The 26317-nt window shown below is 40.5% G+C and overlaps 1 protein-coding gene across 6 annotated transcripts in view; it reads right to left on the bottom strand.

The window, feature by feature from the left end:
- Nucleotides 1–26317, bottom strand: part of LOC124416743 (Down syndrome cell adhesion molecule-like protein Dscam2) — a 104135-nt gene that overhangs the window by 39777 nt on the left and 38041 nt on the right. For all 6 annotated transcript variants that reach the window (XR_006930809.1, XM_046898025.1, XM_046898021.1 and 3 more), the window contains exons 2-5: nucleotides 13910–14257; nucleotides 10558–10722; nucleotides 7727–7873; nucleotides 4324–4441 (exon numbers count right to left, since the gene is read on the bottom strand). Coding sequence is in view for 5 of the 6 variants with exons in the window: in XM_046898025.1 (XP_046753981.1) it covers nucleotides 4324–4441; nucleotides 7727–7873; nucleotides 10558–10722; nucleotides 13910–14257 (778 nt within the window). In the remaining variant the exon portion in view is untranslated. The remainder of the gene's footprint in view (nucleotides 1–4323; nucleotides 4442–7726; nucleotides 7874–10557; nucleotides 10723–13909; nucleotides 14258–26317) is intronic.

Raw genomic sequence — 26317 nt, 5'->3', positions numbered from 1 at the left:
ATACTTTGCATTTCAAAAGTTCCAAATTATACGAAATAGGAGAGGGTGGGGCAAAGTGGGCACCTTAAAATGTTTGATAACTCAAAAAACTTGGAGGCAAAGTGGGCCCCCTGAAATTTTCTAAGTATCAAGGGACAAAATTAACCATCTGAACTTTTTATTAAATATGAATTGTTCGAAAATCATTAACTCGAGTAATTGTACACCTCATAACGCGAAACGTTTGAAATTGTGCTTTACTCTTAATTCATCCGAGACAAATAATTTTCCGAACCTGAATTTATGATTACTTTTTCTCGAGAAAACTAGATAATAATTTAACGTAATAGTTCATATGCAACCTAAACATTTTATTCTTATTTTGGGCATTATTTTATTAACGGGCCCACTTGGCCCCACCCTCCCCTACATTTTCTCGTTTATCGAAAGTCGATATTAAGACCCTCGTGTTTTTCGAAACTTCCACATTTTCATACCCACCCAATAAAACCTTAAGCAGCTGATTGATCGTCTTCGGTGGACCAGCTAATTTTGGAAATTCGTGAAGAAATCTATCACCGGGATGAAACCATAAAAGAATTTCTTCGCTGGCCTCCGCCGGGGTAAAACAATATTCTCGAATTACGAGCTCCGGTCAATCACCTCCGATCAATTAGGCTTGATTAAAGGGGAACGCCTCGCGCTGCGGTGCAGGGAAATAATTTTCCGATGAGATATACTCGATTTCAGTAATTAGTTCGCAGCTTTCCGCGGCACGTATACGATATACATATATGCATATTTTTTATTCCGTGCGCGTGTCGGTTGTGGGAACTAAGCACAAGAATTTACATTCTATGTGTTTGCGGTGCAAATTTTTTTATTACGATTTACGGTGACAGAAAGTAGGCATTTTTATTATAACACTAGCTTTTTTCCCTCGTTATTTACTTATTTATTTTTTTTTTTTATCTTTCACTCCGTTTTGGCCTGTACATTAAACGTGGGGGGATAAAAATAAAAGTTCTGTAATGGACCGAAAATAAGTAAAGTTATGTATATTATGGTAATAATGGTTAAGTAATGTTGATTCGAAAATCGTAACTTTGTTTCCGTTTTAATCATAACTTACAATTTGGAATTATCAGTCCAAGTACAAATCACAATATCGTTTACGAATTTTCATTTTATCGATAAAAATTCTGACCAAGTTCTAGAGAGTTAGAAATAATAATAATAATAATGACAATAACAACAATATAAGTATAATGATAACATTTAAAAAATTACGTTCATTTGGAAAAAATCGCGTTTCCTTTGATGTTTTTAATAAATTCAATGAATTAATTTATTCTTTTTATTTTAATTCGAATGAACGGTGAGAGGAGAAAGAGAAGTGTCGAAAAATGTAGAGAAAAAAAAATTTGGCAAAATTGATTGAAAAGGTGATTACGGCAGCAGGGTGAGGTGACGATAAACGGTTGAAGTTAGTCTGTAATGTTTCGTGACAAAATTTTGAGGGGATTTACATAAAGAATCCTTCGATGCAGAGCGGGTTAGGTACTATACATGCAGGGGCGAAAGGTTAACGGGAAAGTGTTTTGACAAGCGAGTGAACAGTCAATGGACTGTGCAAAGCAGGGTGAAAAGTTTGCGAAAACGTTAATCATGTTCCAATAACATGAGCGATAACTGGCCAAAATCATATCGACTCAAAAGTTACACACATTTGAGATTAATCGAAGGAAAAGGATGGAGAAGACAGAAATGTAAGCACTGCTGGATAAATTGTTTTTTTTTATTGAACGAAGAGAATATTTAATGTGATCCCGATGAATGGATCTTTTGGAACGATTCTGGCCAAAAATGGATACTTTTTAATGATTTTATTGCTAGATGGTCGTACAGTGAGCACTCATCAAATTATTATAGTCGTAAGCTATAAAGATTTGGTTGAAAGTGAAAAATAACGATTACTGGGGTTATAAAGATAAGCTTTGAAATCGATGTTTCGCTTCAAACCGGCTCAGAATCGTTGAAAATATAATAAATTCGTTTAATTTGATTTTGTAACTGCTCATTTAATGTAATCCGAAGACTATTTTCTACAAATTAAGAGAAATAATTTTTTTTTGTATTATGTCGGTAAAGTTGAAGGTTTAATTTTACAACATTGTACAAACGATCATTCGAAACTTTGTTGTTTCGTAAGAGTTTGATTTCTTTACTTAAACTTTCGCCACGAAATAATTCGAAATTCAGCGCTGTTGGAACTTTTGAATTTCGGAACTTGAAACGATAATACATTGCCAATAAGTTTCTGGCAAATCTTTTAAAACTCGTGTGTACCTATTTTCGTAGAGAAGAGCAGAGATCCGTTGTTTAGTTCTATTAGCTGGTCGTTCTGCAAGGATCTACGGTGTCGCCATAAAGGCGAGGATAATTAATTACCGTCACTTGCGTTTACCGGCAAGCCGTAGCGACGAGGAAGAGTTTCTGGGTTCGGGTTCATCCGGGAACAATGCCGTCATCCCGAGGGGAACGAGTCCGGCTTGCCTGGCGCAAACAACTCCTACACTCCTTCGGTTACCCGACTTGAGTCTTGTTCCCTACTCTCAGGATCTGCCTTATTGAGTCTGCGAGACATCGGTTCGTCTCCGTGAACGCAGACATCGTCGACCTCCGTCTGAGGCAAACTCTGTTTGCTCGGCTCTTTAACCGCGGAAAGCGGTATCGGTTAATTTAGGAAGAAATTGGAAAAACCGAGGAGTCAGGTAGGGGTGTTGTTATTTCCTGGTTGGCTGTTTCGAAAAGATTATTCTTTCTCTCGTGTAACGATGTGAAACGAACCGTTCTCGATTCGCGATTGTATGGAGAAACTAGAAGGGTTAAACGCTCATCAATTTTGGTCTACATCTGATCCCAAGATATTAACATTTCAAATGATTTCACTAGATTTCGAATAAATCAAGGGATTCGGAAAGATTTTGAGTTATTTAAAAGGTTTTGAAACTTCTGGATGGAATCGTAAAGAAATTAATTTAAGGATTTAAAATTATTGCAAAAACGATTTGATGGGATTTCAAAGATTTTAAAAGATTAACCAAAGGGTGGACACTAGTACTTACACGTGAATCCGAGCTGTCCGGATATTCGGATCCGTCAGTTATGAAGCTTTAAATCCGGATAGTTCGCAAATCAATTACGTTCACACCACAAGTTTAAGAAATTTGAAAAACAGTTTTACATTTTTGGAACAAAGTTTTATAAGATTGTGAGTTAGCTGTCGAATTCACACGAAATGTTTGGCGTTCCACTTTGCTGAAGAGAAACTGTATTCTTGTTCCACTTCTGTGTGAAAAATCGGCAGTGAATTTGCAAAGATTTTCAAAAGTATACGTTTAATAGTAGTTATAACTAACAAGTAGCTGTAATACTTGTCGTATGACTATCTTAACGCGAACCCCACGCGAGAAATTGAACTATTCGTATTAATCGGATAGTTTAGTATTGAAATAAATGAAGTGCTCTAACTATTCGAATAGTTCGGATAGTACGGATATCAGAGTACTCGAGTACTCGAACTATCCAGATAGTCCCGGTATCCGAATTCGTTGGATCCGGTGGATCCAGGTTGTTCGGATAATCCGGATACTCGAGGAAGTGGAAGCTTTAGTCTACACCAGATTTCTCAAGTGGATCAAGGTAATCTGAAGAATGATTCGAGTTTCATCGACTGATCGCTCGTTCATATTACGATTTTTTTCTCCCTTTGTTTTGCTTCTCTTGCTTTTCTAAAACGTTGCATTTATCGGAGAGTTATCAGTGCGTTTGAAAGGAAAAGTTTTCATTTCCCCCATTCGCCAAAGTTGACTATGATTCTATTTATAAACCGAAATATTAAATTCTGCTCAATTGCAGGGTTTGAAAAAATTGAAAAGCAATCAAAGATTCTACTTTGTTACCTGAGGTTTTTTTCAACAGTGCTGATTTTCATTCTATTCTATTTGCCGAGTACCTAAAAAATAACTGAATCGATGTCTTCCCCATTTTTCTAAGTTTTCTGATAGCCGTTGGAAAATTACATTTACAGCTATGCCTTAATTACACTTTAAACCGATTCTGAATCGTTTTCTTCCTTCGTTTCTCTTTCGTTCCCAATCTTCTTTTTACATCGAATAACCCCGCGGTGGGTGGGAAATTTCCTTGGAGATTGAACCATTATATGTATATTACATACCTAAATTAAGTATATAGATATATATACACTCGGCGAAAAAATACATGCCTAATACAATCTAGAAAATTACTTTTATACGATGAATAGTGTAAATCGACTCTCACCTGTACTCAGGGGATGGGCAGGCCTGCGCCACGCAAACTAAAGAGGCGGATTCGTCCTGCGCCACGTGGACGATCCCCGAATGTTCCAAAATCACCGGAGGCACCACGCCTCTGTGATCTGAAAACACAAAATTTGATTGCTTGTTGCGTATTATTTTATGATTTAAATACTTTGTTTACTTAATTTCGCTCAAAAATATAAATATTTCATTAAAATATTATATTCTTCTGCCGATGAAATGAAAATATAAAACGATTCTGACCACCATTGATTTCATTGTTATTCCATTATAGGTAGATATGTAATTGTAGAAAAAATAGCTTCAGTACTACAGCAATGTGAGTTCGGAACGTAGGTTTTGATTCCGAATTTTTACCGACACTTAGCCGAGACACGAACCCTTTTCTAAAATGTTTGAGGGCGCAGAATATCCCTACTCTGATCGACTTTATCGATCCTTAGATCTTCCAGTTACCCGAAGTTATTGACCGTCCCAGAATTTCGTGGCTCCACCTTGACAATAATTTTCTCTGGACCATCGATGGGGTAATAAGGGGATGGAATGACGGTGAGCAAATTGTTGGTAAAGTATGGCAGCGAACTTATCAGACGGTCGATAACGTCGCTAACCAAATGATCCGATGATCGATAAAGCCAATCAGATTAGGGGTACTTACTTTGATAGTTGAGTAAAGTGTCGATAAAATGTCGTTACAGAAATCTGTATCCAGGACCCTTATTGCTATTTCACTTGCTTTACTAATTCTGACTTCCCGATCGAAAGCTGCAATTATTTTGAATAAATACGTTAAAATCTTAGCCTTGGTAATTTTATGAAGCTAAGATATCATCCCTCGAGGTGGGAGAAAGAAAGCACCCCAAAGTAACAGCTCTCAACGCGACAAATAGAGCGAGCAAACAAATCACAGGCCGCGGGGAGTTTCCGGGGGGTTGGGGAGGGTTGCAGGGACGGGTGGAACCCGTGTTCTTCAATATTAGATCTAGTAAGAATTCTAGGTTTTCCGGATCCCAGCGCCGCGTAGTTGACTTTCCGAAGGCTAGGGCTAGGAGGCAATTGAATAGTTTAGCAAGTGAATAATTTATATTCAAGGTGGCTGGGGGCTGCACGAGTCGCCTCCCGATGAAGTCAACCCAGTCGAGTTCCTCCCCATCCCTTTCTGCTTCCGGGGAACTCCAGCGAAGACGGAAAAACCAGAGTAAAACTTTGCCAAACTTTTACCAACTTTCAAGTGGGTTTAAATGTAGTTACCGGTAGATAAATTTGAAGTTGTCGTGTTTTTAGATACGCTGCACCGTCAAAACTATACTTTCGATATTATGATAAGCACGTTTTTGAAACCAATTTTGCTATTCTCACCTTTGAACCTGCAGCTTCGCGACATACATTCAATCGACACCGAGGCTTACGATTTTTTTTTAGCAAGTCGGAAGATTTGAACAGATTTTTACAAATTGAAGGCTGGAATAAAATTTTTCCGTTAATTTATTGAAATTATACAGAATATATGAGAGATCTTTTAATCTAACGAAGTACTTCTTCTCAAGTAAATCGGTTTTTTTTTTTGATCTTGCCTTTTTCTAGTCCGTTTTTTATCCTGCAGAAGAGAGGGCGCCACCCACCCCGAGTGATAAATTGTACCATCTTAATTATGAGACGCCTCGTTAATCTTGGTTAAAACAAAGAAAAATATCCTGGCGTAGAAATTATCAGCAAGGCAAGACTTGGAGAGTAAGAAACTGCGATACGCTTATAGGTACAAAGCTGTTTCAGACTAGGAAGCTATTTTTTTTTTTCTTCTACAAGATTTAAACGTTGATTATTGCCGAACCCTTCTTCATCCAAATTGAATTTTCAAAATACAATCTTATTGTAAAGTTTGACTGTTGAACTAGTTTCATTCTATAATAGATGACTCATCTATTTTCCAAACTCTTAAGATTTGTCTCGAAGGGTACAAAAAGTCCTAATTTTGTTAATATATCGTTTCTGGTTATCCTAACGTCAACAAAACTGTCTACATTTCTGAAGATAATTGATTTCTTCCACATGATTATGTCCTTACGAGATCATGATCGTGATCTTGAATAAGTATATTTTTTAAACACCTTATTTGAATAGAAGAAAATTGAAATGTGAAAATCCAATTCTTATACGCGGTGAACTGTATTGCGTAATAAAATAATAAGGTTGAAAATTGCAGCTACGATTTCGATTTCCTTGAGGATTTATATCACATTTATTATTTATCATTATTATCATTATCACCTAGTCTCGTTTCCTTAGGGAAACAACGAAGTTTATTGAATTATTCGAGTATTCGAGAAAATATTACTGCATTCGTTATTTTCTTCAGCTCTTTCTGTTTCTCTCTCGCTTTTCCTATTTGTCCGGTATCATGCGAGTTGAAAGTTCGATGGATATAGCGGAATCCGTTGAATAAACAAACTCTCTGAGGGTGAGCGGTGCTCGGGAAAAATCGTTGGAAAAACATGAGGTCGTTATATACTGCAGCGGTTCAAACTTTTCCATCGCGTAGGTATATGTAAAGCAGGAGAGAGAAGGGAAGCATAAATAGGTGGAATGAAAAAAGGAAAAAGCAATGCAACGACATGGCAGGATGTAAAACAACGCGAGAACAATCACCAGCGTTGAAAATAATTAGAGCGGACGAAAATATTATCAGAATTTCAAATTAATGAATTCCTCCCTCTGCTTATTGTATACATATATTATGTTTTGTACTCCCACCAACATCGTTATACATAATACACCCTGCATATATGGATCATGACGTCGTCACTGAGACGTTCTTCGAACTTCACCGTTAGAACAATTTACTAGTTTTTTATTCATTTCGTTTCTATTTCTTCGCTCCCTTCTTTCAGCCCTTCGATTTTTACCCTCGCTTTGTATTCGCAAGAATATCATGTAATATAGATCGCTAAATTTAAAATTTGAAATTCCAAAAACGCTGGTCATCGAGGACCGAAGCTAACGTCGTAACGAAATTCAAAAATCGAGGGGAGTCAGTCGCCCCTAATTCAGTCAAGATTAACGACTTTCTGGAAATTTCAATTTTCCACAGAGAAAAAAACTGAGCTTCTTGGGTTCAAACAGAAGTCCGCATGATTAATGGTCTCACGGAAATAAGCATATTGCAATTACTTAAGAAAAATCCTAATTCAATTCCGGTTAAAAAATTTAAAAATGCTTTAAAAAAAATTTTCATATATTCCAGAACTGACTGTAATTAAAAAATCGATGAACAGAAATTGAATTTTTTTTTCAATCCAAACCGTCGATTCAATTGATTTTTTTTCTAGTCTACTAACAATAAATTCAGTCGAAAAAGAAATTAGGGTCAGAATTAGTCGACTTACCCGCCATCCTGACGTTGGCCACGGAGCTGACGACGACTTGTCGTGTGAGTCGATGCATGGTCCGGCATCTGTAGCGAAGAAATTGATCGCTGAATTCGAGGCCGTGAACCAAGAGTTCACCAGTCGGTAGTAAGTGGAATTTCCCATCTAAGTGAGGCAGAAGAATTTCCACATTATTATACATGCACAGGCATCTAGCGTTTAAGAATAACTTCGCGCCAACTTCGTTGATGCTGCAAGCAACACTCCACGCAACCAACTTTCTACTATCTCGAGGCTACACGTTCGAAAGAAGATGAGAAATAGAGGAAATAAAGTTCAACTGAGAGTTTACTTCCGGCATGAAAGACGCGCAGGGCGTACAGCGAGAGTAAAAAATTGACTAAACGAAACGAAAGAAAAAAGAAAACAAAAGGTTTTGAAATGAAGGATGGAACTTTGTGACTAAAAATTAATTCGATTGTAATAAATAATTGAAACGATATTCAAGTCTTACTAAATGTATATCGTTTGAAAGTGACAAATTTCAGCTGAAACAGCATGGATTACAGATCAACGACTTTTTTGCACTTTGTTTTTTAGAAAATTTTGACAACTGACTGATATACGATTTTTCAAAGACATACGTTTCCAAACTTTTAACTCTATATATACAGCTAGGTATAGTTCTCTTGACTGAACTTTCTAATTTTGTCATTTCGTTTTTCATGATAAGAAAGGATCCTCTCAACCCAACTTCAGTTTCTCTTTTCAAACCTCGATTTTATCATTTCTCTATTTCACTAATTTTTCTATTAAAAGACTTAACGTCTATACATGTTTCCTAACTTCGAGAGGCACGATTACCGGACTTGAATCCTCACGCAAGTTATAAATCCATGCAAAAAGCAAACTGCCCTGGAGGTAAATTTTTCGGACGACTAGTTTCCACGGTCAGTGAGTAACCGATTTTTGTTCACTTCTGTTTTGTTTGAATCCTTTCTTCGAAGGGACAAAATTGGATAAAGGTAAAAAGCTGAAGGTTTAGTTAGACAACGCCCGGTAATCCGGGGGCAGGTTAGGGGTGGTGAGAAAGGGGGTGGCGAAAGGGGGGGGGGGGGTTTAAACCGAACTGGGTTAACGATCAGTCGAGTTCTGCATACATACGTGAAACACACGTCAACGGATGTCCGAAAAGCCCGACGACGAGGTTCGTCAAATTTTTTTTCTTTTTTTTCTTTTGGGAGGGGGGAGGGAGGGAGTTAATATACGTGCCTCGAGAGTTTTCAGGCAGCAGCAGGATCCGAGCCGAATACGGAAGCCTGGTTAACAAGTATGACAATAGCTGAGAGAGTTCTTGAATTCCGGCTCTGAATAATATTTAGCAGATAACTCGAGGACGACTTTCCGTCTTTCTTTTCATCTCCTTTATTTTCTTTTTCCCTTTCCTCCTTTATTCTCACTTTGGTAGAAAATACTCACGTGCATTATACCTATATCGTGCAGGAAAGGAGGAACAGGCAGGATATCCGGCGGGGATAAAAAGAAAGCGAGGAAAAAGGCGCGGCCGGAAAGGATCTCTCCGATCCTACGACGTAGCGAGTTTTCACGCTCGCGGTGATCCTTCTCGCGGTCGAAGAAGTCCTGATCCTTTTCCAAGGATTCGACTTACACCCTCTGCAAGGTCCTCGAAAAATTTACTCGTCTGATTCTATCCTTATTCGCCCCTTTTCCGGTATCATTGTGTAATTACGTTTCGGCTATATAATATGATCTCGTGTTCAATTCACTCGCGTACTCAGACAGCGAGATGATTATAATAATTATTATCACTACCTTCATGGTGATTAAAAAATACATTTTTAACCTTCACGTGTTCCGAAAAATCTCTGGTCACCTTCCAGAAATATCCATAAGACTTAAGTCTAGTTGAAAAATGATCGAGATAAAAAGAAATTTTTTTAAAATAAAGTCAAAGATGAATGATCATATTTGATTAGTTATAATAATCTCTCCGCTACGTGAAGAAAGAAGAAATGAAAAGCCATAAATATTGATTTTCACATTACCCTACTGTATCCGCTGAAAGAAGAAGCGCCTTTTATTTTATTTCGTTCCGTGTTCGTCTTTGTTGGAAATATTGAATCGGAAAGCTGCAGGGATCGTAGCGAGAGCTCGTATTATAAATATATAGGCAACGAGCAGCATTGAGAAAAGGAATAACGGAGATTTGCTTTAACGATTCTAACGTCAATATTTTCCTTGGAAAAATATCTCTCACGTTTTCAAATCCCTCTCGTTATACGCGGCTATTCATAAAAATTCATATAATATATCAGGAGTGTTCAGGAAGTTTGTTTCAATGCAGCGCGTAGTTGGAAATTTTTTTTTTTTTTTTTTTTTTTTTTCATTCGCCTCTCTCTTTTTTCCCTGCCATTTCCATTTTCCTACAACTTTTCAACGCTATTCACAAAGAACAAGAAAATTCTCGAGCGGGTAGATATTGTTGAGCCCTGCCTCTACTGTAATACAATTCGGCAGAACAAAGGAATTACAAATTAAATCAAACAATTTCTACCCTCTCGATATAATTTTCAGCCTGCCATTGAATATTACATACATATTTTTTTCTTACCACCTACTCATCTCCACCGTTCACAAATCCCATTGTTTCTATAAAATTCTCCGTACAACTAATGACCACGTATAATCGTTCAAATGTTGGTAATAATTGCAACTTGAGTTGCAAAAACAGTTTGATAATTACGACAGGAATCCAACGACGATTAACGTCATTGTTCGCTAAAATGTGTCGAAAATTGTCGGTGTGATTAGGAATAGCTGTTACTCACCTCCTTGTAGCGAAGGGTAGATATAGAAGGAGGGTTCCTGGAGCCAGGAGACAACGCGAACCAAGTCCTTGACAAAGCTCGGGATAACGCAGCGTAGAACAGCTGTACATCCTCTTGAAGCACCGCCCATTACTTCGACGTCTACCTTGTAGGCCTGGGCGACAACTGGCGAGAGAGAGAGAGAGAGAGAGAGAGGGAGAGAAAAAGAGAGAGATAAAGAAAAAGATATCGTGAACAGTTTCGAGGAAATCCTCGGATTAATTAGCGACAGATTTACAGTCCGAAAAATGACCAAGAAATCTGTGTCCCTCTTCACGTTACCAATTAATCGGTTCAACGCTTCAGCGAGCGATAATCTGATACATCGATTTCTTTTCTCGTAATTATTTCCGAGAAGATGAGTTTTCGAAGCGAGCAAGTAGGTAAAGATAAATTTCTTAAAGGCTCCATTCCACAAGCACTGAATGTATTCTACATTCCGGTTACACATCAATAAAGCCTGTTTGAAAAATTCATCTGTGAAAAGGGAAGAAGGTAAATTGAAAAACAGGTTTACGATATCCTAACGGAATGAAGTTATAGTTCGGTCCAGTTCAGCGGATCCTGGCTGATTGAATCATGATCCAACCATTTCCGGGTCCGTCCTCTCCTATCCTTCCTCCGTACGTCGAAACATGGCCGTTGCGAAGTTCCTCGGTCGAGAAGGGAAAAATGTCGTCTTGTGTTATTTTTATTCTTGCTTACTTTTTTCCTTCCTTGTTTGTCTCAGGTGCGACACGAAGCATCTACCCACGTGTATCTCATGATGGTTTATGGGTACAGTGGAAGAGGAAGCGAGGCGAAGGGAAAGAGACAATGGAAGGTGGTGACACTTCGGCAGATCCCTCAGGAGTAACACGGCGTGACGTGATGTCGCTGTTACGGGGGCAGACTAACGCCTGACACTCTGCGATCCTACCAGGAATCCGATACCACGACATCTCTCAAGTGAACATCCAGGCTTCCAAATGCTACTGTGTTTGCTCCTGTTCAGAACTGGGTTAGATGCCGTTGGTGGGCGGTTGTTTGTGTCTGTACCTCGTGCCTTACCCGGTCCTCGAAACCCCAGGACAAACGAAGCCCGAGGCGTTGAAGGGATCCTTGCAGGATGCATGCATACCGTGTACAAGTTCTCGTCCTGGATTAACGTCACGTCCTTGCATCTTCGACGTCTATGTATCGCCAGGAATTCACACGCGGGTGGAAATAATTTTCAGGAAATATTGATAAGGAATTTGGTGGTTTTGTGCTCAAGATTTTGGAGATTGGTTCCACCTTAAGTCGATAGGTTTTAGGCATTTAGTTTGGAGATGGTCTTGGATTGAGTGGGTACTTGTTGAATTATTAGATTCGTAAGTGACGGACATCTTTGTAGAATAGAAAAATAGATAATTTTTAAATAAAATTATGAGTTTTCAATTTTTTTTGAAAATGAAATTCTTTTCCATCTTCCATAGATCCTTTTTCGCAGAAATCGGTGAACAGCGGTTAAATTTTTTCTCCAATCACCTCACATGTGACGTATAATTTTTTGAGTCAGCGTACTAATCGGAGGATCTAGTAAAGAGATTTTCAAATTTGTATATCGAATCGAGATGAGCGTCTGACTTACGGCATCAGCGTTCCAAAATTCGGAGAAAAAGGAAGCGCCATAGAGAGAAAGGAACAACGAAGGCAAGCTCGAAACGTCAGAGTCGTTAATCCGAGGTAGCATGTGCAGTTTTTCGCTTCCATTTTACGAGGTTTCATTGACTGCCAGCTCTTAATGTTCCTCCATATTTTTATGGCTTTAGGAAATTGAGTTTCGACCGAGGCCAATCCTCTGTCGTACCGGTAAAAATAATTATTGCATTCTTGGATGGTAGCCAGAGGCGTTTATATCCTCGAGCAATCTTTTCGCGCTGCAGGAAAAATGGTCTAATAAGAATGTATCAAATGGGCTAAAAGCTCGGCAGTCATAAATTTCGTTTCTAGCCGTATATTCTCTGGAATTTTCTTCCTTTTAGTCATTTCCATTTGACGTTTCGGTAATTAATCGACGCGAGCACTCGGACTTCTATTCCAGAGAATTTTCAATGAACTGTTGATCGAGATGATTGCAGTTGAAAATTCCTGCGCAATCGTTTTCACCAATCAATTCGGATCAATCGGATCTCCAAAATCAAAAATTAAAGAACAAAAATGGAGGCTCAAAGAACCGCAGGGGATGAAGAGCATAAAGTTATGATCGTAACTAAACTTCCTTCTTAATCTAGTTTATATACGAAACCAGCGTTCAGTTCAGGGAATCTCGAGCGTGTTCACAGGCGGTCCGGATTTGCATTCAGATTGCGTTTTAAAAAAGGTAATTAACCCGCTCACCTTCACGCCGCTTCCCTCTGCAGGGGTTGGGGTCAGCGTAAAGAGACTCGCCGGTTTTCTAATAGCTTTGTCATAGCCTGAAAGCATTCGTTCCACTGGCTGCAGAAGCGGATGGTTAGTAAAATCGATTTTATAGGATTCTCCAAATGGAAAGTATCCTCCAAGTTTGGTAGCTGACCAGTAAGAATTGAAATATATTTTTGCAAGTATTTTAACTCAATGATTTTGATTCTGGACATGTTAGTTTGACTTCTAAGTATTTGAATGCCGCATCGGCCAAAAATTGAGACATTTTAATAAATTTACAACGAAATGGTCTCGAGGAATTTTCAAATTATTACATGTTCGTAAGATACAAAAATATCCTTGGAAATGAAGAAGAATAAAAAAAAAAAATGCTGGGATTGTAAACGAATGGTCACAAGTTAAATGTTGACGCCCATATTTAAATGATTTCAACATTGTGAAGAATTGGGTGTAGATTTATACGATTACACTCTACGGTGGCTAATCTTGTTTAGAAGAAGATTATCTTCATAGCCTCTAAAATTTTTTGTAGATCGTGATCAACAGTCGTGCAATGTTGTAAAATAAATTACTTAGAGTCGCCATATAAAAAAAAAAAAAAAAAAAAAAAAATAGTTTTTGTGGTAATCGTAAATAAACATCGATCAAATCTACCAGTTTTTCAATAATTTTCCAGCACTTGCTCATGATTCCGATACTTGTTGTTTTAGTGTGTTTAAAAAAATCTTCTTAGCTCAGCGATATGATAAAATGTGATAAATGCTCAACGTCTGAAAATCTGAATACCTAACCTGCAACTTTCTCTGGTAGAGAAAACGCGTTAAAAATGTTGCGATCTGCGATTTTCAACCAGAATAATACAGCTGCTGGAGTTCTTCCTGAAATCTGTCGCTAATAAAATGGCGAAGATTAAAGCAGGACTCACCAGCCCTGACCTGAACGTCTCGGGTCAAGACTCTTCCGACGGTGTTGCTGGCGACACATCTATAGGCGGTGCTGTGTACATCTTGCCTGTAGGCCGCAGCCGGAAACGGAAGTAGAACGAGGGTGCCATTCCTGAGTACCCTCCGGACGCCGGGAACGTCACTGGCGGGAAGTCCGTCGGCTGTAACCCAATCGATGTTTGGTAGCGGGCTTCCGGACGCTGCGCAGTCGAGCCAGGCACCACTTGAGTTTGAGAATTCAATTCTTGACTGGGGCTCGATGAGGAAACTCGGGCCTCGAAGATGGGCGTCAAAGCCACCCACCAAAGTCACCACCGCCGCGGCACCAGCTGCAATCAGAAATAGTAATTCAACATTAGTCGATGTCTTTTCAAGGGTGGTGGTGAAAATCTGGAGAGTGATTGACATTTTTTTAAATCTCATGGAAAGGTGATACTTCAAAACAATCTTGGGCGCCAAAACTTGACTGAATTGTTCCGAATTTTTTATATTCACGTGCATAATACAAATGACGATTCGCGATTTAAGGGGATGACGTAATGCGAGCTGAGAAGTTTCAAAATTCCGGTTGTCTTAATTGGTGCAAAAAGTTTGACCAGCTTTTTCATCCCTTAAAAGCTTGTCTGGGTTTGGATACGGGTGGCTAAGAGGTGGTTCAGCCAGCCTTAGAAAACGTCAGGCTTTAAGCCATCAGCCTTTTGATAAATTATACCCGTTCTATGCCTTTTGGCTACGTTTTCAAACTTCAAAGCGTTGAGCCGAGCTTTAGCATTGTTTGTAGAGAATTCAATGCTGGTGGAACGATTTTTTCTGAGGGAAAGAGGAGTTTTTAGTTTGAACCAAAAGGATTAAAATAAGAGTATGTATCTCTTTTTACTTCGGCTTTTTCCAAGAGTTTATACAGCGGAATATTATGGCAACTTATTTGTTTCAATGAAATATTATCAAGCTCTTTATTCTCGTCTGTGTAAAAATTAAACTTGCGTGGGTTTTATAAATCTGTAAAATTTCGTTGTTCAAAAAATAATTATAAACCGAGAGCGACCGACATTTTGCATAACGGAAACACCGTGGGTTCGAAAAAAAAATTCACCCATCATTTTTCGCCCGTGAAAATTTATTTCCACTTGCGATATGTACCTACCCGAATATCCACTGTCATTAATTAGAACTCACTCTGCTTTTTTCGTAGGTTATTAATCGTACGTCATTTACATTCATACCTGGATCGTATATTTTTCAGCCCTGAAAAAAGATGAGAAAGTGAGAGAGAGAGAGAGAGAGAGAGCGTGGTAGGCAGAGATTTATGGTGTCGCTATACCCGTCGGTATTTTGTTTTAGGCTTGTTGCCCCCCCCCCCCCCCCCGAGCTCTCTTCCTCTCTGTAAACGCCGTTATGTAATAACGAGGAAAACAAGCAGTTTTAGGCTGGCCATGAGCCAGCCCTCGACCTCCCGTCCTTAGACTGCAGGTTCAAAGTTCATAGAGAAAAAAAGAGAATAATATTCAATTCGAATTTTAAACTACAAATTTGGACTTGTGATTAACAATTTAAAAGTCCGCGAATATACCATATAATATAAAAATATGACGATTTTTTTTTATTTTCAACCACTGTAATGGATCCACCATTATAAAATTTGGAAGTCTGACATTGGATTCGTGATTAGCGATCCAAAAAATTTTATGAAATCATTTATTTTTCATTGAAATCTGTTCTTCTATTTTCAAGATATAATTTTTAATTAATTTTTTGGAATTTTATTATTTAAATAATTGATAAAGTGTTGAACCGATCAAAGCCAGAATCTAATCAATTTTAAGTTTTGAAAAGTCGCGTTGATTTAGACCAAAAACACTAAAATCCGGTTACTTGTTCTCGAGATATCGTCGGATAAAAAATCGATCACACAAATACGGTCGTCCATCTAAAAATAGTCGGAGGTGATTCTCTATATACCAAAACATCAAGATCCGGTACAAATTCAGCTTTGAATTTTCGGAGTGAATACAATAACTTCCATATTTTTCTGAAAACAAGAGAAACGGGATGAAAGAGAGAAAATTTTTTGCAGTACTCAAACCGTTGAAGATTCCATCTTTTATCGGTTGCACTTGTAACTCGGTGAGCGTGAGTCGGTGTGGCTGGTTATACACTGTGACACACAGTGAGGGTAAGCTCCTGTCGGATAAGGATACTTTTCACCAACAATTTCACGAGTCATTAACGGAGGTGAGTGGTATTGTCCTAAAACCCTTCGGGAACAGCCTGCGACCGAATCGAGACGAGGGTCCGAGGATGTGTACGTACACTGTACAATACATAGGTAAGTTCCCGTACGTCAAAATGATTAAGGACGTATACTTAAAACCGAAATCCACTGATTCATTCGTGAGGAGGGAGGGAGAGAGTCGTTAGAGGCGGGTTATTGTCACCGTGTGAAGTGAAAGAAGCTCATCCTGGGTAATCACGTGATGTTGAAAAGAAACATCTGTTGGTTGAATGTCTATCCCAATGCGATATTTCAACGAGAATACTAAAACGATCGTAATTCGGTCGTCGGGAACAATTGGAATCCCATTTGAAAACCGGATCTACGTAGTTCCACAATTCATCGAGAGAAAAAAGTCGTGCCCCAGATTCGAGTTCACAGGGTCTGAGCGTCGTAAAACAGCGGTCTCGGGTGATCGGTCCCCTTCTACGGTGTATTCAAATCACATTATTCTTCGGCAAGGGTGTAGGGTTGGTGTCTCTCCCAAAAATCGAGGGGGAGTAATCTCGCAATCAGATAAGATCCCATCGCCTCGGGGGCCGCGAACGAGAAAGTGAATTCTCGAATTAGCCGAGACATGGGGATGAAAATTCATGGTGTCAGTCCTGTCTCTTGACGCGTTCGTGCTAAGGTATCGAATTGCGGTGCCCGTTTTATATCGAAGTGCCTGCTCCACACGGGAAGTGAATTTTGCAAAATTGACAGGCGTCCATACCTTACCAGAAAGTGCTCTTTCACTCATATTATTTGCAGGGTGGAAATATACTTTTCGCAATGTCTGCTGGCGTTTTTTTTTTCAACTCCACACACTGTGCGTTGGGATTAGGACAGCATCGGGGGGTGATCGAAACAGAGCGGCAGGTCTAATTGGGGCTCGTTTTGTCACGGGTGTCTGGCATTGTTCGTCGGTTCTTTTTTTCCCGTTCCCTTTCTCCCGGTTTCCTTTTTTTTTTTTTTCCTTCTACACCGCTGCGCTCTCTTCTCTACTCGCCAAGAAGAACGTTAGTCGCCGTATAATCAGTCCGGAGGCTATGATTGATCAAACTTCCAACCCCACGCGAAGTCCTTCTCGTTTGTGTCTTTCATCCATCATCCATCCTTCCGTTTCTTCTCGCCCCGTCTGCCGCCTCCAAAACCCTCTTCGATTCCTTGTCCAAGCTACTTATGTCTACCCTGATAGACATCGTGCTCGTTTTGTTCAAAGCTCCGGTTCCCGAGGTTGGAACTCGCGGTTGACAGGAGCTTGAATTCAACAGGATGAAACGAAAATAAAATTGACGAACTCTGAGCGGTGCCGTTTTTATTTTCTTCATGGCAATTCAATCATCGCGTTAGCAATCGAGACGTCTAAGAGGGGTGGAAAAATTTCGACAGACGGATGGCTTGAACAGCTGCCTGGAGTTTTTCGTTCTCGCACAGTGATTTTCCTTGCTCTCTAGCAATCCTTTATCAATTATGTATTTTCATTGAATCTCAGGATGCCTCAAGCCCCGAACTTAGGTCCCGGATAGGACTTCTTACTCTAAACCACCTCGCGCCTTGTTTGCTCTACCTTCGCGATCCGCAACTTTTTTTTTTTTTCTCGCCAAAGGCAACATCTGAAACACATTTCGATGTAGATGAGGCTACTTCGAGTTATACTTCAATTCCGGAGGATAAAGTTCTCGGCAACGTTGCCACCGGGTGTTGTTTGCATTATTTTATACGACCACCGAATTGATTCTCGTCGAGGTAAAAATTTATTCTTGTCTCGCGAGGCGTTACCTCAGTTTTTTTTTTTTTTTTTTTTTTCTCTAATTTTATGCCTGAATAATTTTTCTGTCCAAAATTCATTTTAGTATTTCGTATATGTATATATGTGTACGGAGAAGATTGAAAAAGAAAAAAATTTAACCGCTATTGAAGATCCTACCACCTCCAATTTATGTTAAAAATGAACGCAAGCGTCGAACGGTTCTTTATTGGGCGCATTGAAGCGAGGCAATAGATTGCAATTATCATTTCGGTCGAGTAAGCCTGGTAATCGGGAAGGCTTACGCCGGCTGGCAAATTATTATTAATTGCATTACCAGGGCTTACCTACGCGAACGGTTCTGCGGCACAGCCGATTGGTTACATAATTCAGGTACGCTAAGCTCCGGCCAAAATGCATATAGAGACTGCTATCTATCAGAATGCAGAGGAATGCGATTGTTTTATGCACTTTCGTAGTCTTCCAATTTTCAATTATATTCCATCTCAACTGGTCAAAAATCTCCCACTAATTTTTTTTGAGTGGTTCTCAGTATATGTTTACATTTACTTATTTTCGGTTGAAATATAAATACCTCTACATTATTATATTAGATTATTTTTCTCTTTGGAACAATCTCTCACTGATTTCTCTCTCTCTCTCTTCTACCTCTTATCGTAGAATTTTTCCTTTAGCTGACGGAATGAATACATTATTCATAAATGTTATCCCGTCTTGAGACCCATAGTTCAGATTCCTGTTCACCACACACCCCAGATGATTTTTCAATTCTGATTTTATCCAACATCACATCGCCGTTCAATGAGTTGAGCTTCGTCGTACCTGGTCCACCTTGGGTGTCAGTTTTTTTAAACCAGTGCGAAATAAAATCATTTTAAATTTCTCTGAAAAAACCACAAATCCTTTATGAATTTTTCAGTTTAAAATTATTTTGGATACCTTTTTCTTCACAGTTCAGAAACACGCTTGAGTACATTATCAATCATAATTTATCACTGTTCCGAATCAAGGTGATGTACTGTTCAACATTGTTAGGAGATTTGACTACATTTTCAATTTACCCACTACATAATTTCGCAAACTGATCAATGTGTAAACACCTCAACAGAGTTGTAACTGAAACCTTGATTCGTTCCGTCCAGGTATATCCAGCACCATCGTTCAGTGAGCTGACTTGAATTCCAAGGATGACAAAGTACGACCAAGTTGAAGTCTGGGAAGTGAATCGCTAGCGCGAGGTCAATGAGCCAGAGTAACCCTGTCGTGCTAAATGTATGGCATAATTCGGCATTCTGTAGGCATAACTTTGAATAGAAACTCCGCAAACTCAATGGCAGAAGGTGGGTGGGTGCAGGATAGGGACAGGGTCCCAGCGTATACACGGTGAGTTGGATTTGGTTGGATAGTAAGATTGAATTTGCGAACTTGGAGTTGAGGAGGATGAGAGTGGGACTGGGGACGTTGTAGTTGGATAGTAGGTGGGCGGGTATAACGGCGGCAGTTCGTGCCTACGAGACAGTGTTTGCCGATCGGATCAAGATGGCAATTACTTGATCCTGAGAGAAAATGGCAGGTGGGATATAGTAGGAGGATGTAGTACGCGGATTGACGTAACCGATGAATACACTTTGCCTGGTCGGCGACGTGCGCGCGTCGAGTTTACACAAAGAGTTTACTTTTAATTAATTACACTTTCTTTCTTCCTTGGGGAACCGAGACTGGAAGATGGAGCATGAATATCAAGCTCGCATTAATAAGCTTCCCGTTTCCTTGCCATCCATCCACCTTGACGCAACGTATATAGGTACACTGAAGCTTACCCAAACTCTTTACAACTTAAATGCATCGGCAATACTCGGATGACGGGAAACTATTTTTAGATACATCTTGGCTTCATCGAGTATCTAAAATCGCTCCACGCTGTCTTTGACTTCACATTGTTCTAAGGGAACCATGGATGACCATGGATTAACCATCCGTTAATCAGTGTCGAGCAAATCCATATGATACGTACAAAACCAACCATAAACCACTTGGCAGATCGTTACTTCCCGACTATTAACAGGTCTTTTGAACAAAGTGGGTCCTTTACACTACGGACTGAAGAGCAAGGGAGGCTAGTCAGACGACTCGAGCTCTCGCGAATGAGGGAAGGAAGGGCCGAAATACACGAAGAGGTGGAAAGAGCTATCGTATGCAGGTTGGCACAAGACGTGCTCAAGGCGTAAACGAGTGTAAGATGCATGCCTCAGCAAAGTGTCGCAGAGCCGTTGCCCCGTGGGTCGATACCCTTTGTTACCCCCTCACCTGTGTGTCGGTGAGGACCGGCGATTATCTACTTCAGGAAACAATGCCCCCCACAGTAACGTCTGTAGCAGTACCCTGCTAATTCGTGACTAATCACCCGCTTCAAATCTTCACCTGTTCTCCGAATTATCTCTATTTTAGACCATTTTAGTTTCGTGATATCGCGAAGCGTGTCCGACTCTACGGCGTTCGCACGATCGGTGTCTCCAAAGAGTTTCGTTTGATTTTTATCTCCCCCTTTTCACCTGAAAACGATGTTTAACCTAATTTTATACCGTTCGCTCCACGTGAAAAAATGTATCACCAATATAGCATGCGGAAAACGTGACGCAAACTGGGTGGTGAAGAATCGAGTATCGCTGTAACAAGTCAGCAGATTTGACATTGCGTGTTCCAAAGCACGTGCGATGATCTATAAATCTGTAGTTGCATAATGCCTCGAAATTCCAACTAAATTCTATGGTGGTGATTTGAGTTAAAATCAGCTCACCACCGAATTCAGTAGCTGTTTGTCTAACGCATACATTATGCGTGCTTGTATTACATGATAACCAAACTGATCCGCCTACTCCACGTGCGTGATTGTTCGAGGGTTTATCGTTTGTAATTTATAAACAATAGTCGACGGATACAGAGTTCTCTCGATGGTCCAACTTTATTTTCTCTGTCATTTTTCTCTTCACATTGATACGTATATATTCATCCGGTGCGTAATGGGTAGAAGCTACGCGTAGTTTTCTCATTTTCCCCAAAAGTCTGGGAGTAGCTTTTAACTGATTCTAAGTTCGGAACGTTTTGCCGTCCCCGAGGAACAAAGCCGGTAGGTAGGTACTGCTGGTTGGTAGAGTTGCAAATACAGCCCCGGAGGTTGGCGGTTTTATTTCAAAACTTGGCTGGCTTTTAGAATGTTTTAAAATGTCGAGCCGACGTCGAGAACAGGGTCGAAGTTAAGGGGAGTCGAGGGTGGCTGGTGCCCCGAGGTCGTGACTCTGGAGTACTCGGTGTCACGGAGATGAGAGAATGGCTAGCCGAGAGGACGGGAAGCCGTCCAGGAAATGAAGACGACAAGGACACCCTCTAAAATGCTTCCAGGTTCCTCTTATCTTTTCCCCCATCCTCTTCTACTTCTCGAGAAATTGAAAGCGCTTACGCTTTTTATAATATGGAGATTACCGAGACAGGTTATACACTCATCGCAAGAGTTTGTCCTCGTCAACATTGTCATCCGTTGTATCACTGCAGCTTATATAAAAAAAAATAAAAAAAAAAAAACATCTTAAAGTTTGAACATAAATTGATATGATTGAATTGATAAAATGAAAATGAAAATACTACCAGCGAATTCCGTTTTCCTTCCGATATGTCAAGGAACTTTTTTCCGATATTGGACCAAATCAATCACCGTCCAACCAATAACTAATCGTTTATAACTTGTTCGCGAGATTAACAGCGAGGTTGTAACATTTGGTGGCAAGTGTGGGATGTGAGCAGATGCTATTAGCAGCGACCCTTCAAACAAGACGATCCCATCTCGCACGAATCCCGTCCACATTTTACTGAAAACGCGAGACATGGCACTCGTGGGGTCTGGTGTGAATGGGGCTCGATTGCGATCAGCTCTATAACTCAGTTATAACGCCATCTCCTCTAGGAGTCGTATAGCACAGTCAACGGGGTGTGGTAGACGTCGAGACGTCGGTGTGGGTGCGAGAAGCGAACTCCCTCACATCGGCGAAGTCGTGGCTCGCTGAGATGGGCGGAAAACGATCAGACGATGGAGAAACTGATAACCGCCTTTCACCCGTGGTTAGGACAATTATATGGACTCCGTTACTCAAGTACCTAACGCTCTCACGTCGGCGCGACGAAATGCTCACAACGAAGTTGAATTCTGCGCATTTATTTTGGATTGTTTGAAAATTTTTTTCCAACTTTACTGTATGACGTATTACTTCGAAATCTTGTCTTATTTTGTTATTGCTTACATTTCTTGATGCTGAAATCGACGATTAAAATGGCGTAAGATACCACGTGAGACTTTTTCAGAACAGCGACATCATCTGGTTCTTAGAGCCGATGAAAGTGAACTTTTGAAAATACAATGTTCAACTTTTCTCGCGTGATGGTTACGTTTCCAATCCTCACTACGAATTCTATCGCAGACGAGGAGTTGACATGCCTCGACGTAACACGTGTGGACGGAGATTCCATGGGTCGAGGGATCGTCACCTTCAATGACTATTCATCACCCCGTCGCCAACCCTCAATTCTCGTTTGATCCCCGCTCTGCATCGTTGGCTTAGGTGCGCAGAGGCCAGCCGTCGACCATAGGCATATAGTACATATACGATATTATAGGTATATGTATAGTATATGCTGAATGACACCCGTGACCCAGGCTTAGTGTCCATATTTTGTGAATGGAACCGTCTGGGGTAGGGGGTGGGGGTGGGGGACAGAGTACGCATATCTGCGTCGGGCAACAATGACCGCAATCAATGCAGCCGCACTTTGCTCTTCAGGCCTCTCGTTCGTCGCGTCGCGTCGGTTGTCCAGTCCTGTCCTGTCCTCTTCAACCCTCTGCTGGACTCTCGGGCTAACCAGTACACGCCACTACCCTATTGGCCCCAATTGCCTTTTGTCAGCTGTCCCATTGTGCGCATGTATGCTGTGCCCATATGCGTGTGACAAAGGCTATACGAGCACCGAAGGCATCGGTGAGTCAAGTGAACGACATTTTTTTCCAGTCATGTTTTTCGTTTCATTTTCTGCGCACGTATATTCCCTACTATCTAACCCAACACTGTGGAAATTCGTAAGCTTCCTGCGTTTTCGCGAATCGTGTACGAGGGGAAGAAGTCTTCAGGTGTCAATGAAAATGCCGAGTACATGCGTGTTCCAATTCACCAATATCGTCTTCCGATGGGTTGTATTGTTGGAGAAAAAAAATTTACCCGAGACCTTGTTATAAATTTTGTATCCTGTGAAATAGTTCTGTCCGTACCTGGGGCACAAAGCGAGGCTCGTAGGTATATATACCTACATATGTAACCACGTCGACGAAAGTATTTGGCTTTTCAGCTTCTCGCGAGTTCACGGCGATGGGTAGTCCTACGGGAATAATAGGGGGACATGAAGGGACTTTCGTGGGTGTCATAAATTTATCAACTAATGAAATAAAGAGAAGAAGAAGAAAAAAAGAAAAAGGTAGAAAAAAGAAGAAAGGGGAAAAATAGAGAGGAAAAACGACGAGAGTTCGATCCGCGGTGATGCTGAACAAAGAAGAAGCTCGTTAATCCAAAAAAAAAAAGGATTAAGCCTGAATAGTTCCATTTTTATTTAAAAATTTCAAAATGATAAGCAGCTTTATTAATTACTACACGTTAAAAAAATCAGGGGCATAGAATTTTTCACTCTTCGACAATCACACGAAGTTGCGGAAGCGATATCGTGCAGAACTGCAACGGCTATCCTCAAATCAGCGTATTTCTTGTACCAGCTGATAAACTGCTCGTCAGGTTGTCGGAGAGTTTTAGAAGACTATGACCTCTGTGGCCCACGCGGTCTTGGCTATGAAAGCTTTGTTTTACGTAGCAAGGGGATGCTGAGCTTGTCGTAAAATGTTTACTAGCAACAAGGGAGGGTGACGGTTGCCTGTGATCTTCGAACGCAGGCAGCTCAACGACCCGTCGTCATTCGGAGCAAGGCACACAACGTAGATTGCACGTGCAGAGGACGAAGAAAAGCGAGATGAATATACGAAGAAATCGTGATTCCGGTTAGCTGTCAATGACAACATGGAACACAAGGGATTATTGCAAATAAATCTTCAATGATCTTGATCATCAGTTCACATATTCTCTGAGGAAAAAATTCACAGATTCCGGTGCGGACTGATGATGATGATGACAATGGAGAAAACTGAAATTAACAATTAGGGTCCACGGATGTATGTACGTTATATAATATGGATACGTTTGGAGGAGCCAGTTCATCAGTAATTTAGTTACCAGATCGCCTTACTCGTAATTTTGCCACGGATCTTGTAGCTCATTAGTGTCAGAGCTGGTGTGTACAGTTTAGGGCTTACGGTTATACGGAAAGCTGATGTGTACGGTATGCCACTGCTGTAGGTATATACCTGGGAGTATTAGGCAACGGGATGTCTGGGAACGAGGAGCAGAGGACATCGATGATTTCCCAAGAGGATGCGTCTCCGTCTACGTCTTCGTCTCAGCATCAGCCTCCGCTACCTCCATCACCGCCCTCGTTCCGTCTCCTTTCAACCTCTCTCTTTGCTCCTCTACTACCTTATCCCTCGTTCCTCTTCCCTTTCTGAAGCTCAGTCTCTGTACTCGTGCACATGATTCTGCGCTCGCTTCGCAACGATCCTCTCTCTACGACGGCAACGACTCCGTTAACGTTCTCGTTAGATCATCCTCGAGTTACACTCCCCTCTCAGGATCGTTTCACTACGTACGTGAATGCATCGAGTAAACTTGACGCTCTTCCCAATTAACGACGATCGATATACTTGGAAATCGATATAAGAGATAGGTATCGGTTGACTTTGGGAAATAGAGGGAATTAGGATCCTTATAATTAGGATCCATGCTGACCCTTTTCGACATGACTGGAGATTTCTGCTCCAGAAATAAATTTAGTCAAAGTCCGTATAAATGGTTGATTGAATTAATTAATGATGCATCAACACTTGTTGATAGAATTATGTTAATTTACCAAAATACTTTCCTATAAGTAGACATGAAACTGTTGTCAAAAAGATTAACGGACGAAGTCCATTCCATTTATCATTTGACAGACAATGATTTTGACATTTCTGAAGATAAAAATGCCGTTCAGTGAAAAATGGTATTGTATAAAAGTAACGACATGAGCCAGCTAGTATACTATCAAATTCCTTTTACTAAAGTATTCCATTAAACTCCACCCTGTCTGGACTCGAATCCTGGTGGAAGTGAACGTGCGGACAACGGCAGGAAGATGAAGGGAAGATGTATAAAAAGAGTTCCGCTGCAGGAGGAAAGAGGAAAGGAAGAAGCCCCGTACCGTTGACAGGCGGCAAATATTGACTCTTCGAAAGAACACACCACCTGCAGCACAACGAACGGCAACCCTCACCGAGTTGGGAGGGTAAAACCGGGGAAAAAACAATTGAGTTATTTATCAGGCTTCGCATGTTTTCATCCGCTAAGCAGCGACTCGATTTCCTCTCTCCCCGAGGCGCGAGGAGTAACGAAAAGGAAACGGAAGCCTCCTCGCTTCCTAATTGGCAGTTACTTTTACCTGATGTAATCGAATCAAACATCGACCGCCTTACGGCTTCTTAGTGCCATTATCATTTCTCTTACGCGTACTTTTTTCATTCAATTCACTCACACCTTGAAGCTCGGCGCATTAGTCCCGGTAATATAAATTGTCTCCAATTACGCCAGACGCACGTCTATATAATTAGAAACAGTTACTCTTCTTTCGCCAAATGAAACAGACTTTTATTTTATTTTTTCCTCCCGTCAATAAAGCTCGATCGACTTATGCGCGCGTCGATGCCTTTGCCCTGCAGAGACGTGGTAGGTAGGTACTTGCTCAATAATTAAGACGCGTCTGCAGGGCTCGATTTAATTTTCATTACTTCCCTTTCAGTCACTCTCTTCCTTTCACTTCGCTGTTAAGATACAGTTTCATTTCCCTCCGAACCGTGACTGGAATCTTCAATTAATTTTCTACCTACAGTGCCATACTCCTTCAGACTCCCAAATAGACGTACAACCGAATTCCAGCAGAACTCGCAGTATCAGGAATCGATTCAATCCTGGCTCATTCATACAGACTTTGTTTCGCTATTTAAACAACAGTCAGCCTTGATCACGTTCCGAAATCCCTTCCACCGTACCGTATTTTCTATCTTATCGTCAGCCGCCAGTCAACGCCATTCAGACGTCCGAACAACCTTCGAAAGCCTTCTCAACTTGGAACCAATAATTGAACAACTTTCACTACCATTTATCCTTTGAATTGATTTTACCAATTCTCTTC

Source organism: Diprion similis, chromosome 3, assembly GCF_021155765.1.
Source record: "Diprion similis isolate iyDipSimi1 chromosome 3, iyDipSimi1.1, whole genome shotgun sequence".
Lineage (NCBI taxonomy): Eukaryota > Metazoa > Arthropoda > Insecta > Hymenoptera > Diprionidae > Diprion > Diprion similis.
This window is presented reverse-complemented; position numbering and strand designations above follow the sequence as displayed.